The sequence below is a fragment of the Eleutherodactylus coqui genome, chromosome 5, assembly GCF_035609145.1.
Source record: "Eleutherodactylus coqui strain aEleCoq1 chromosome 5, aEleCoq1.hap1, whole genome shotgun sequence".
Classification (NCBI taxonomy): domain Eukaryota; kingdom Metazoa; phylum Chordata; class Amphibia; order Anura; family Eleutherodactylidae; genus Eleutherodactylus; species Eleutherodactylus coqui.
The window spans coordinates 141,605,112-141,620,399 of NC_089841.1; the positions used below are offsets into that span (position 1 = coordinate 141,605,112).

At 45.4% G+C, this 15,288-nt stretch overlaps 1 protein-coding gene across 1 annotated transcript in view; it reads right to left on the reverse strand.

Annotated features, from left to right (window-relative positions):
• ANAPC5 (anaphase promoting complex subunit 5) overlaps window positions 1-15,288 on the reverse strand; it is a 58,327-nt gene that overhangs the window by 30,629 nt on the left and 12,410 nt on the right. Inside the window, exons 5-10 of the mRNA XM_066603277.1 lie at window positions 14,284-14,350; window positions 10,262-10,363; window positions 6,525-6,715; window positions 5,539-5,620; window positions 5,189-5,281; window positions 3,618-3,799 (exon numbers count right to left, since the gene is read on the reverse strand). Of these exons, the coding sequence (XP_066459374.1) occupies window positions 3,618-3,799; window positions 5,189-5,281; window positions 5,539-5,620; window positions 6,525-6,715; window positions 10,262-10,363; window positions 14,284-14,350 (717 nt within the window). The remainder of the gene's footprint in view (window positions 1-3,617; window positions 3,800-5,188; window positions 5,282-5,538; window positions 5,621-6,524; window positions 6,716-10,261; window positions 10,364-14,283; window positions 14,351-15,288) is intronic.

Consider the following 15,288-nt stretch of genomic DNA (forward strand, 5'->3'; position numbering starts at 1 on the left):
GAGTGGGCCTGGTTGGCAGACATCTGCCAGGTCCTTGGAAACTTTGAGGAGTCTACCCAGATGGTGAGCGGCGATGCTGCAATCATTAGCGTCACCATTCCTCTGCTATGCCTCTTGAGAAGTTCCCTGCAAAGCATAAAGGCAGACACTTTGCGCTCGGAAACGGAGGCGGAGGAAGACAGTATGTCGCTGGATAGTCAGAGCACCCTCCTGTCTATATCTCAGCGCGTTGAGGAGGAGGAGGTGGAGGAGCATGACGAGGAGGGGGAAGAGACAGCTTAGCCCACTGCGGAGGGTACCCATGCTGCTTGCCTGTCATCCTTTCAGCGTGTATGGCCTGAGGAGGAGGAGGAGGAGGATCCTGAAAGTGATCTTCCTAGTGAGGACAGCCATGTGTTGCGTACAGGTACCCTGGCACACAAGGCTGACTTCATGTTAGGATGCCTTTCTCGTGACCCTCGCGTTACACGCATTCTGGCCACTACGGATTACTGGGTGTACACACTGCTCGACCCACGGTATAAGGAGAACCTTTCCACTCTCATACCCGAAGAGGAAAGGGGTTCGAGAGTGATGCTATACCACAGGACCCTGGCGGACAAGCTGATGGTAAAATTCCCATCCGACAGCGCTAGTGGCAGAAGGCGCAGTTCCGAGGGCCAGGTAGCAAGGGGGGCGCGGAGATCAGGCAGCATGTACAGCACAGGCAGGGGAACACTCTCTAAGGCCTTTGACAGCTTTCTGGCTCCCCAGCAAGACTGTGTGACCACTCCCCAGTCAAGGCTGAGTCGGCGGGAGCACTGTAAAAGGATGATGAGGGAGTACGTAGCCGATCGCACAACCGTCCTCTGTGACGCCTCTGCCCCCTACAACTACTGGGTGTCGAAGCTGGACACGTGGCCTGAACTCACGCTCTATGCCTTGGAGGTGCTTGCTTGTCCTGCGGCTAGCGTCTTGTCAGAGAGGGTGTTTAGTGCGGCTGGGGGAATCATCACGGATAAGCGTACCCGCCTGTCAACCGACAGTGCCGACAGGCTTACACTCATAAAGATGAACAAAGTCCGGATTTCCCCAGACTTTTCTTCTCCACCAGCGGACAGCAGCGATACCTAAACAATACGTAGGCTGCACCTGCGGATGGAAGCATCGTTCTCTATCACCATCAAAAACGGGGACATTTTAGCTTCATCAATCTGTGTATTATATTCATCCTCCTCCTCCTGAAACCTCACGTAATCACGCCGAACGGGCAATTTTTCTTAGGCCCACAAGGCTCAGTCATATAATTTTTGTAAACAATTTTTATACGTTTCAATGCTCATTGAAGCGTTGAAACTTGCGCCTGAACCAATTTTTATTTTAACTGGGCTGCCTCCAGGCCTAGTTACAAATTAAGCCACATTAACCAAAGCGATTAATGGGTTTCACCTGCCCTCTTGGTTGGGCATGGGCAATTTTTCTGAGGTACATTAGTACTGTTGGTACACCAATTTTTTTGGGGCCCTCGCCTACAGTGTAATCCAATTAATTTTTTGCCCACCTGCATTAAAGCTCACGTTACATCAGCTGTGCTGGGCACTGCAATGGGATAGATTTATGTACCGCCGGTGGGTTCCAGGGAGCCACCCATGCTGTCGGCCCACATGGAGTTGTAACTGCATGTGTCCACTTCTAAAGAACCCCAGTCTGACTGGGGCATGCAGTGTGGGCCGAAGCCCACCTGCATTAAACATGACATTACCTCAGCTGTGCTGGGCAATGCAATGGGATATATTTATGTACCGCCGGTGGCTTCCTGGCACCCACCCATGCTGTCAGTCCACACAGAGTTGTAACTGCATGTGTCTACTTATAAAGAACCCCAGTCTGACTGGGGCATGCAGTGTGGGTCGAAGCCCACCTGCATTTAATCTGACGTTAGCTCTGCTGTCCAGGGCACTGCAATGGGATACATTTATGTACAGCCGGTGGGTTCCAGGGAGCCACCCATGCTGTGGGTGCACACGGAATTCCCATTGCGGAGTTGTACCTGCCTGTGACTATTTATAAAAAACCGCGGTCTGACTGGGGCATGCAGACACCTTGACAGAATGAATACTGTGTGGCACATAGGTTCCCCATTGCTATGCCCATGTGTGCAGCTCCTGATGGCGGTGGCACAGGTTTATATTTCTCATTGCTTCTGTACAGCATTGTGGGCTATCGCCCCGCCCCTTTTAAAGAGGGTCGCTGCCTAGCCGTGCCAACCCTCTGCAGTGTGTGCCTGCGGTTCCTCCTCATGGCAGACGCACTTATAAATAGACATGAGGGTGGTGTGGCATGAGGGCAGCTGAAGGCTGCGCAGGGACAATTTGGTGTGCGCTGTGGACACTGGGTCGTGCAGGGGGGATTGGGCAGCATGTAACCCAGGAGAAGTGGCAGCGGAGTGTCATGCAGGCAGTGATTGTGCTTTGTTGGAGGTAGTGTGGTGCTACTGAGGGCTTTTCAGAAGTAAAAATTGTTGGGAGGGGGGGAGCCACTCTTGCCGCTATTGTGGCTTAATAGTGGGACCTGGGAACTTGAGATGGAGCCCAACATGTAGCCCCTCGCCTGCCCTATCCGTTTCTGTGTCGTTCCCATCACTTTCTTGAATTGCCCAGATTTTCACAAATGGAAACCTTAGCGAGCATCGGCGATATACAAAAATGCTCGGGTCGCCCATTGACTTCAATAGGGTTCGTTACTCGAAACGAACCCTCGAGCATCGTGAAAATTTCGTCCCGAGTAACGAGCACCCGAGCATTTTGGTGCTCACTCATCTCTATTTATTATGCCAGCATTACCACATGGGTAATGCATTACAGGTATCATGGAAATGTTAAAAACATATCAAATGAAACATAGGGATCACATCATAGAGCTGTGATCCATATGATGCTGTGGGTTTCAGTGAGTAGACTTGCAGTCAGGCTGGGAAACTCAACTGTAATAGGCTAGTGTGAAAGTGACCTTACACTTCATGAATATTTACTTAACCCTTTCCAATCCACTGTGTGACCTCTGAAGACATTATGATTGAAGGCTGTACAGCTTCGATGTTGGAAGACATTCGTCGGGGTTCTCTTACTTTATATTGCCAGCCTCTCTGCTGTCGGAGCCTATCCAATATGCAGTACTGGCTTTAGCCTGCATATAGCGCCATTGTATAACAGCAGAAAAAGTTTAAGCCCCCTAGGAAAACCAGGATAGAAATTGGATTGGAAAGGGTTAAAGGTTTTGCCAAAACCAGCACCACACTTGCCCATAGGTTCCATCTGGTACTGCAGCTATGCTTCCACTGATGTGAATGAGGTTGAGCTGAAATACCACACACAGCCTATGGACAGGAGAGACCGTTTTGGAAGAAAGCAGCCAGGATTTTCTATTTCTGTGCAATCCCTTTAAGAAAATAATAACTGACCAAACAAGAGCTAAGAAATGTTGTGGATACTCTTAAATAAATCATAATTTTCTACTTGGATGGTTGGAGTGATGGATATTAGGTGCTCAGCAGTAAGAAAATTACTAATGCTGCACTAAAATATCATTTGGGAAACTTTTCACCTAATATTCTTAGGTTCAGAAGAAGGAATACATACCTCTGTCCATACAGTCTCCAGATTGCTGTCTTTTGAGCAGTGCTGATGTCTATTAGGTCAGATAAACTGTGCTTCCAGTGAAGAAGGTCAGAATCCTTAAGTGCATCCATAAGTTTATCTGCGGTCTTTCCTGCAAACGCTCTTTGCTGGACCAAAGACTGAAGGCCAAGAGAAGCGAGATACTAAACGACAAAGTGTTGCTTATGTTAGTATCCTAGTATTGGATATGGTCATAAAAAAAATAGAAAAAAAATCTACATTTTTAAGAATGTTTAATGCAAAGTGTCTAACTTGTAAAATATATCAGATAGTTATCAGCCAAACTGCATGCCAAAGGTCACCATCCCTGACACCCCTATTAATGTGAACATATAGCTCTTTTGAACCTTCAGACTACATTAATAGAGTGAAAATAGGCATCTGCAAGATACCTTCAACACAGAGTCTTGCATCACTCACACTCCGCAGGCCACAGCTGGCATTATTGGCCTGTCTACCAAGTCCAGATATAAGATCAGCAAATAGAAGCAATGTAATGATCATGTAGTGTTGATGTTATAGCTGTAATTATATTTCCTAATCTGGGTAACTACCGTATTTTTCGTTCTATACGATGCACCAGTCGATAAGACGCACCCCCGTTTTAGAGCGGAAAAACAGGGAAAAAATATTTAGAACTCACCCAGGGATAGGACAGGGTTACTGCCGGGCGACGGAGCAGAAGAGTCTGAAAAACCGGAGCTCCATGTCACAGCGGCCGTTTGTTGGAGGCGGGGAGCAGCAGCAGTTCCCGCCGGCGCTCACCACCAATCAGCGGTATGTATGGGCGGCAGTGGGGAGAATAGAAAGCTTTTAACTAATCGCACATTTGTTTGTGCGATCGCGGGTTTAACGCTCCACCGTGCTAGCTAAATTTCACTGGCGCATTAAATTTGCGATTGTGCGAAAAAATAGCGATCGAGACAAATTTCAGCGCATTTGCTTTCCAAGACGCAGCAACTTTCGCCCCTCCCCCGGTTTGAAGGGAAGAAAAGTGCGTCTTATAGAGCGAAAAATACGGTATATTGTTAACTAAAAAGCAACAAATGCCTAATGGGTGTTATTTTCTGCTGTCCACTCTAGTAAGCAGCTGCTTGAATGGACAATCGAAATCATACTTTATTACAAACGGATGATCACCGATTCTGCATTATAATGCTTTTTCACTTAGTGGTTAGTACTATGGACTTGCAACACTTTGGAAGGTTCCCAGGTTCAAATCTAACCAAGAGTAACACGGACAGGGAGTCTTTATGTTCTGTGTTTCTGTGGGCTTCTTTATTTCATCCTATACCAATAGATGAATTGGTTTCCTATGAAATTGGTCCCAGTATACGTTTAAGCTAGGTATACTGAGGACAGAAAATATTTTAAGTGATGACAATTTCTGTATAGAGCTACAGAATATGTTGGTGTTATATGTTATACAAGCAAGAAGAAAAATAAATAGTTTTACTAACAAAATTGGCACTTATAGCTCCATATAGCTCCTTAGTCTCTACGTAACAGAAGTAACCAAAGTAGTAACTTACTGGCAGTCCAAAGTGCACAGCCTTCTTTACAGAGTGTTCCAATAGCACACTGTTATCCTCACCTTTTCTGTTCTTTAATATGTACAACCAACTCTGGGAAACAAGAAAAAAAAAGAAACACCATCATAAAAAGTTTCCTTGTTATCAAGTGTTTACAACATATGTACACACCAAATAAATTATTAAATCAGGGTAAGAGTAGGTGGTCAATTTAATTTAGAAATTAACCTAGAAATACCACCACTTGATGGTAGTCTCTTATTTGCTTATTTGTACAGAAATGCTAAGCACAAGCAATAGTTTCTCTATTTTTACCTGTCCTCATAAAGAGCAAAGCATACTGAACGTACCAGACAATGCTGCAGGCAGACATGGTCACTGGATTCTTGTGCGATCCTTATGGCTTCTTGCAGTGCAAGCTCTGCTTGATGACTACAAGAAACAAACACTTAATAGATACAATGAAAATGTAAAAAATATTCCCTTTTAAAGTAAATATACATACACACTTCTATGTCAAAGCTCTATGGCAATACATCCGCACTTAAGTCACACTCTATGGTAAGAAAGTTGAATGTTACAAGCTGTAAACCGTTTTTCCTAAAGGGAAACATTAGGCTGGGTTCACACAGGGCGGATTCCCGCCGGAAATCTCACGGTTTGGCCGCAGCAAAAACCGCGAGATTTCCGCCGGAAGAACCGCCGTGGAAAAACCCGCGGCGGCTCTCAAGCGGCCCGGCCGCTCGCTCTTCTGCTGCGGCCGGCGCTTCCATAGAGGAGAGTGCAGCCGCAGCGGAAAGAAAAAATAAATAGACATGCTGCATACTTTAAAGCCGTGGCTGCGGTCGCTGCAGCCGTGGTTCCTGCCTGACTTACCGCAGCGGATTGGCCGTCCCATGTGGATGAGATTTCTCAGAAATCTCGTCCACATGGCTGGCTAATCCCGAGATTAGCGGCCGCAGGCGGATTTGCCGCGGCGGAATTTCCGCGGCAAATCCGCCCTGTGTGAACCCAGCCTTAAAGTAATGCATGTGTCACAGCGTTGCAGCAATTTTACCACAAACTGTGGTTGAACGTTTTAATGCAGCCGCAGCCTTAAATAAATGCCCACATGCGAATATTTAATAACACTACATTAGATAAAACAAAAAACAAACAATATAAGCACACTACACAAGATGGAAAATAGAAAAGCAACATGCAAAATTAGTGTTCCCACAATAACCACCTTATCTTCAAAAACTGATGCATAACAAAAGAATGGCATCAATCCATGATTTGCATAAAATGTTATTAATATTAAGTATTGATGTTCAAAAAGGAATCAAAAACATACTAATGTCCAAAGCGACAATGGAGTGCAGCTAGGTTGAGTGCAGCATATCGTAGGCTCCTTCCATAACCTTCATCTCCATTGCTTTTACTCTCCGCACCAGTAAGGATTAGGCGGTCAAAGTAATGAAGCAGACTATGTGTTGAACTGAAGACATCTTGGACACGCAGACTATTTAAATAGCTTAGATAATGCTGAAATAAATAAAGAAACTTCACTGTAATAAAGCTTTAGTTCACAGCTGCTGGTATTACATGAACAACCATTCAACTAAATGACGCCTATGTAGAACTACATTTGCCATCAGCTCTACGGCGACTTTAGCACCCTGCACTCAAAGGAAATGCGATGTCTGAAATCTTGCACCTGGTGCCACTGAAACTTTAAGGGGTTGTCCAAGTTAAGAAAAACCCTGTCAACGGATCACCCCTGCCTTAAAACAATAAATCAGCAGTTACTCACCTCTCCCCGCTCATCCTCCACCATCATCCCCGCTCATCCTCCACCATCACCTCCTTTCTCCCTGTGACGACACTTAGCAGGCAGAGCCCGTATACAAACAAGCTGTAGCAACCAATGACAGCGCTCAGCAATCATGGTTAAGTGCTGTCATTGGCTGCTACAGCAGGTTTATGGGACATCACAGCAGCCTGTAAACAGACAACAGAGACTGGAGCAAGCGGACGAATAAGGGACTGGGGAGAGGTGAATAACTGCCGATTAGATATTGTAATGCATGGGGGACCATTGACTGTTTTCCCTTAACTTGGACAAACCCTTTAAATAACGTTATTGTACGTTCTATCACCCCAAATTTTTTTCTACCGTCTTCCTTTTCTTGAATTTGACACATCTGGGACCCATAACAGTGGGTTCTCCTAGAAAGTGCTCCATTTTTCGCAATAAATGACAGAGTGGCCTTAAATCGATCCTCCAATTCTAGATAAGCAAAGACTGCTGCACTGCTTTTCTGACTACATGATGTACACTGTGCATTAGTATGCATTGGCAGGCTAAAGACACTACACACCGTCCATGTAAGCATTACTGGCCTATCTTAGACTACTAGTACCAGTGTTTCTGGTGGCGCAATGTGCCACTTACTAATAGAATATAGTTGTTATAGTAATAATAAATGTGTTTCTAAAAATCAGCCTAGGCAAACACATTATATATATCTACCTTCATAGGGGATGGCTAGCAGTTAAATGGTTAACAAGCTCAATATTATACACTTGTATGTGCAGACAGAATGTGCGCTTCACTCCAACGCAGCTTTTTAACAGGAAACTTATCTAAGAGAGTGCTCTGGGGCCCCCACCACTAATAAGGAAAAGCTACTTGTATAATGAACATTGTATAAGTGTGGTTTGTTCTCATCTGGTTAGAGGTGACGTGTTTGGTAGCAGCATACTCCTGGGGCGTTAACATATGTTAATCATAGAGTCATTACATACTAAGCCAATCATGAGTTATGATGTTAGGGGGCGTGCATGTAATTGGTGCGTCATGTTCAACTATATCTGTACCTTGATATTAACAATAAAGCAAAAGGGTATTAGAAAAGATGAAGTCAGACTCAAATACATTTTCAGGCATGAAACTTCTCATTATAACCAATTTGGAGCAGACTGGTGAAATCTTCTGGAATATGATATTATTCCCATAACAGTGAAATGGATTGGAGTTTGTCACAGGTCCTAAACCAGCAGAGTTGGACAGCAGCCGTGTGCTTACAGGACCTGCGATGATGTCACCAGGGCTCTGAGCTCCGCCACTGATTACATGAGAGTTACATAATCATAGGTCCTATAGCACATGGCTGCTGTCAGGCTCTGCACGTTTTAGGACCTGTGATGACTTCACCATCATGTGATCAGAGGCAGAGCTCAGAGCCTGTGACTGATCACATGACTGTGACATCACATGTAACTCACTCAGTCACATATCACTCACAGACAGGTGGTCTTTAGCATTTTGATATAGTGAAAGGAATTGGAGTTGCTTAAAATATTTCCGTGCAAGATTTACAAACTTCAGCTGCTTGCTGAGTTGAAATCGTGGCTTGTTGCTGTGTCATGTAAGCTGCATTAGCTTCACGGCAGCGTTGAATCCCCTGTGGTGAAATGTTTGCACGACAGCGACGGTTTGTTTCAACACTGGACAATGGTTGTCAATTAGATGAAGGCTGGACTGGTGTTGGCGGCATTACCACTTGAAATGCAATGATATCAGGAGATGTGAAGATACTGAGGAAGAACTATGCTTCAATGTTGTTGGTCAGCTTGCACCGCCAGCTATGTATGTGTATATTTGTAAGGTGTCATTTATTAGTCTCCACACAGGTGTCCAGCTGTCTCACAACAAACAAACTGGCAGACTTAGTACTGCTGTATCCATAGCAATCGAGGCAACAGGGGACGTAGTCAGCCCGTAATCCCTCATTCAGTGCACAGGTATGAAGGACCTGCGATGACATCAGTCATGTGATTAGGGACGGAGCTCAGAGCCCCGTTGACATCATTACATGTAACTCACAAAGTCACTCACAGATAGGTGGTCGTTAGTTAAGGTCCATTTACCCAGAGCGATGATCACCCAAAAATCACTAAAAAGCGATCGTTGAACGATAATCGTTGCATCGAAACGCACTGTCATTGTGCACTTTTCGTGCACTGCTAGCTTATCGTTAAATTCAGTCAAACCTAAAAATCATCCTTCAGCCTTATCAGCAGTTCTCCACAGGTAGTGCTGATAGGATGGTTTCCCACTGGAGAACAAAAGAACTGAAAGCAGATAAGCGCTCTAGGGCTATTAACTGCTTTCATCTAAGGCTTCATTTGCACATTTAATTGCTCTTAAGTAGCTGAGTAGCTACTTAAATGTTTATGCAAAATGATCGCTCAAAGCTGTCACTCAAGCAGTCGTTTGAGCGATCATCACTCCAGGTAAATGGGCCTTTAGTCAGAGCAGCAGTGTGGCAGTCTTTGTCCAGGATAGGAGAATTGTTTTAAGAATATAGTACTTTTAATGTATGCATTTTTAAGAGAGAAGCAGCCGGGTGTCCAATTGTATGTATTTCGTAGGGTGTCCTTTACACTTAATGACCATCTACTAAAAGGAAAAACACATGGCCTAGCAAAATACTATGCTCTCAGCGGAGGACTAAACCACACCTCATTACTCCTAAGACAAGGACCTGCAATTCTGTAAGAGCATCAGTGACATATACTGGTGACCATTTAATGGAACACACCACGCAAAATGGAATGAGATAGTAACCCACATGGAGATATATATATATATATATATATACACACACACACACACACACACACACCTATACATATATACACACACCTTTATGAAATGCAACCTGCTTATGAAAGGGGAAAAATGTTGCATCTACTCCACACAGACCCTATGCTGTAATTTTAGCCAGTACAAAAAGTTACCAGCAGAGAAGTATATGATAACATTTTTATGAAACAGTGCACAAAATTTCTTATTTACAGCATATATCAGTAAATTAGGCTAGCTTTAACCTGTTGTCTAAAATGATGCCACCGATATGAGAGTCAATTATTTCTAGAACAGCCACTGATGGATCTCGACCCAATGCAAGAGATTCGCGCTTTGCCTTGCGAAAGCCATAACACAGTGTAAATGTTTTGCCTGGAATGTTCCTTAAAAAAAAGAAGTAAACCCATGCATGTAATGATGGTGTCTGGAAGACTCACAGCTTCAGCAAAGTCTGGATTAAACTTCAGTAGATTGTTCAACTCCTTTTGCAACAGGACAGGAGAGAGAGCTTTACTTTCATCATTCTTGAGTAATGAAGCCTAGAATACACAGCAGTTGGATTAAAGATGCATTTAAATCAAACAGTAGCCAATATACAATCATTTACAATGTCTTCCATATTAAATGGCATGTAGAAGATGACCAGAAAACCATAGCTTTATGATTGGCGCGGGTCCACGTGCTGGGATCCCCACAATATCAAGAATGGGTGTCCCTAAGCTTTCTGTAGCTCCATTCATTTCAATGGGAGTGCAGGATATTGATGATTTCAAGTGCTTGCACTCCGTCCTGCTGGGACCTTCAGAACCTTCGTTCTCAGGGGTTGGGTCCGCACTAGAGATGAGCAAGCACACTCGCTAAGGGCAATTGCTCGAGCGAGCATTGCCCATAGCAAGTACCTGCCCGCTCGAGAGAAAAAGTTCGGCTGCCGACGCAGGTGATAGGTGAGCTGTGGCAGTGAGCAGGGGCAGCGGGAAGAGGGGGGGGGGGGAGAGAGATCTCCCCTCCGTTCCTCTCCGCTCTCCCCCGCCGCTCCCTGCCCGCCGCCGGCAGCCGATCCTTTTCTCTCGAGCGGGCAGGTACTTGCTAAGGGCAATGCTCGCTCGAGCAATTGCCCTTAGCGAGTATGCTCGCTCATCTCTAGTCCCCACTAATCAGATAGATTAATCAGGGAATAACTATCTTTGCAGAATCCCTGTACGGCCACCTGCACACAGCGCACACAGATTCCGCATGAGAAATCTGCCCGTGCCCGTGACCCTGCTCACCTGTCACCGCTTCTTTTCTTCTGTACTGCGGATGTGCTGCCGGAGCACATGTGCAGTACAGATTTCCCTGCGCCGTCGCTAGGCGATGACGTGGATCCTGCGACCCTTCCGCAATGCTCATTGCGAGAAGGCCGTGGGACGGACCACTTCCATTGACTTATATGGAAGCCGTCCACCTGGAATCTGGGCCAAAATAGAGCTGCGATTTGATTTTCGACACATTGTCTCCGCAAATAAAATCTGCATGTGTGCGTGGAGCAGAGGAATCATCATACACATCTATGGGCAAATTGAGCAGCGGATTGCCCTGTGCCGGTGACAAGCGAGGTATCCGAAATACAATTTGCCCCGCGTGCATGAGGCTCAATGTCAACTGGGCAGGTTTGATTTGTGGAATCCGCAAATCAAGCCACCCATAGAGATACATGGGTGTCCACAAATGGATTAACACATGTGGATTTGATTTGCAGACCTTCTTGTCCGGAAAACAAACTGCAGCATGCTCCATTTTACTGTGGATCCCGCAAGGATGACTTCAATTGAAGTCGTTGGAAGCCGTGCAATCCGCAACACACCTGCAGCTAACGGTGCAGATGTCCTGCGGATCTGTGGGAAAGCAGGAGATTAAAAAAAAACAAAATAAAACACAACAACGAAAAAAAACTGTACTGCGCATGTTTTGACAGTGAGCCTTGAGGACAATGTGCAGTACAGCAAACCCTGAAGTTGAGGAATTCGCGCAATGCCAGGGAATGCAGGTAAGCAGGGCTCACTTGCCGCGCACAGTGCTGGATTCCGTGCGGGATTCCTTGCAAGGAATCCATGCGTCCCGTGGACATGAGGCCTCAGTCCAAAACTTTCTTGTGCCCCTATCTCTGGTTTAGGTGTAATGCACATGGGTGTATTCGCACTGCGAGATCTGGAGCTCTGGATCCCCCAGCAAATACAGCCCATAGGACATGCATTGAAAAATGCATTTCCATGCCCATGAGTGGAAATCACCTGCAATATTCCGCTCATGGGGTGGAAATTGCGGCACATCCAGAGTGAAGACGCCGGACAGGTAAGCCGGAGGTGACTGCAGGGACATGGGTCGCATCTCGCTGCATTCGGCCTTGGTTCTGTCTTTTTAGCGCAGCAAGAATCAGAAGAATATTATACAATGTTGTGCAGTCATAAAATGTGACAAACATTGTAGAATGTCAACATAAACATGTATTCCAACTTTAGGCCTAATGCCCACGGCCGTGACCGGCTCCGCAAGCGGAATACCGCAGCGAAGCCCGTCACGACGCCCCTCCAGAGACCCCATACTTACCTCCAGATCCGACGTCCTGCATGATGCTCCGGCGCGCATGCGCAATAGAGCGCAAGACACGCCGGCCACGTCACATGACACACCCACCGTGTCATATGACGCGTCCGGCGGTAGGCAGGGAAGCGTTTTCACGCTATCTTCCGCTGTGCTACACAGCGAAAGATAGCGTGATGGACGGCTTCCATTGAGTGCAGTGGAAGCCGTCCGCGCATACGCCAGCGGCAAATAAAAACATGATGCGGGAGAGTACGGGAGAATTCACAGGGCGGAATTCCACGGTGGAATTCCGCACCGCGGGCATTGCGCTATTAGGTTCAATTGAACCCAATAGCTGCGGGGCACCGCTGCGGATTTCCGACGCGTGATACGCAACGGAAATTCGCCCGTGGGAATTAGCCCTTATAAATGGAGAATCCTTCAAAACACAGGCTTAAGATAAAGGTAATTCAGTATCATTTAGGCCTCATACACATAGTCCCTTAGGCTCTGTTCCATGGAGTCACAATCTGAGGCACAGTACTACATTAAAGGGCATATGTAAACAGAAAATAATCTACTGTATAAATCACATTTTGTGTGAAATATTTTTAGCCCCTTAACGTCACAGGATGTCACAGAAGTTTATGTCCTGGCTGAGAGGTACTTAACGCATCAGGACGTAAACTTACGCCATGTGGATGCCATAGGATCAGATGCTGCACCCATGACATCCAGAGGAGGGAGCAGGCTGTTAGCGACTGTGGCCTCCCGCTGCAACAGCAGAGATACATAAGGACCGTGAAACCCGCTGTTAACCCCCTACATGCTGCAACCTATGTAGATTCTTATAGCAGTTGCTATGCAGGATAAAAAGCATGTTTAATTTATTGTATGAGTCATTACGAATGCGATACAAAATGTGTTTTTTTTTCAATCTTTTTAAAATAGAGGGGAAACTTCACAAAAAGGCTTTTTTCTTTTATATGTCCACGTAGGGGACTTGAACCTGCGATGCCATTATCACACTGATACATTACAGTACTTCTGCACCACAATTCATAATCGCTTCTCATAGCAGGCCATTACAATATTGTCTGGCGTCTAGTTACTATGGCAATCAATTGCCACCACGTAAGTGCATGGCAGAGGGCCAATGATGTCAAAGAGGGAGTGCACTCACTCTTCTAACCATTTGCATGCCGCATCAACATTCAATGCAGCATGTAAGCCGTCAACAGCAGGGGCATCTGCATTTTCACCAATCCCCGCTTTTGTAGCAAGAGGCCAGCTGTCACTCAGCTCCAGCTGCGGATGGCACATGCTCAGCTTCTGACCCTGCACTATCCATGAAACATAAATGTTTGTTCATTTGTGGGAACTGCTTCCAAGTCAAGACATATATTTACTCCATGGGGTAATAAGGGGTTAAACAGCGCAAACCAACTTTTCTTTGCATTTTCGGTGTTAAGCTGGGGAAAAAAAGGAAACGCATAAAGAATTTCTTTAAAAGGGTATTCCGAGACACTATTTTTTTTTCTGTTGATGACTGATGGTTCATCAATAGATCATCGGAGGGGTCCCACCGCTTGAATCCCGACAGATCAGCAGATTCCCATGGCCGCTGTCACTGCATAAGATAGAAAGCACTGACTACATCACAGCTCCTCTAATTCAGGGGTCCCCAACTCCAGTCCTCAAGGACCACCAACAGGTCATGTATTCAGGATCTCCTATAGTAAGAACACATGTAGCAATGTCTGAGGCACCGACAATAATTACATCACCTGTGCAATACCCTTTAATGTCTAGGAGCTATTTTCAAGTAGAATACTTGATTAAAGAAATTTCAAGAAAGTGGCATAGAAGTATAAATAGCATTCAAGAATTGGCATACCTGATGGGACAGGAAATATTCAGCTTGTTTTTGGGACAAAGGTCCACTACATGCTAATTCTTCCTCTCTGTGGTAAAAGAATAAATTGAGAACAAGTATTATGTGCTGTATATATTACATACAACCACCCTTGCATAAAATTGCTGTCTGAGGGCAGCATTCACAGTTCAGTTATTTCCTATCAATTTTTCTATCATTATAGGTTCATTGCAGAACATCACGGCATGATGCGATTTTTATAAGCAAGCGGAAAATCGCTGGTGTACATTAGGCTGCGCTTTCCATAGTTAACCTATGAAAAGCGTTCATTGCGTTAACGCCGCAGGTAATGCAGTGAAATATCGCCCGTGGACAGGAGGCCTAGACAAAACAAAAATAAATAAATAGTATTTCTATTCCACACAAACCTTGGCATAGAAAAAAATGACAGAATTGTACTGGTATGGCAGTGACACACGTAGTCATAACTTTATTTCAGCAGCGGTCAGGAAATCAGCCTAGGTTTACATAGAAACAGATATTTTTGGTATAACTTACCGTAAAATCTCTTTCTCGTCGCGTTCATTGGGGGCCACAGCCTAGACTATGGGATATAGCCACTGCCCTAGGAGGCGACACTAAGCAAAAAAGTGTTAGCTCCTCCCCGCTGGCTATATCCCCCCTGCAGGCACTCAGCTAATTAGTCTGTCTGCAAGCAGTAGGAAGCCAGTGGGAGTACATTTATACATATTGTGTTATATACATACCAAACATAAATCTGGCGTAATTCTTTGCCACCAAAAAAATGACCGAAGAACAGAGAGTTCCGGCAACCGCCTAAATAATAAGGGGTGGGTGCTGTGGCCCCCAATGAACGCGACGAGAAAGAGATTTTACGGTAAGTTATACCAAAAATATCTGTTTCTCGTCCGTATCATTGGGGGCCACAGCCTAGACCATGGGACGTTCACAAGCAGTCCCGAAAGAAACATATATTGGGTGGGCACTGCACGTGCGGTCAAACGA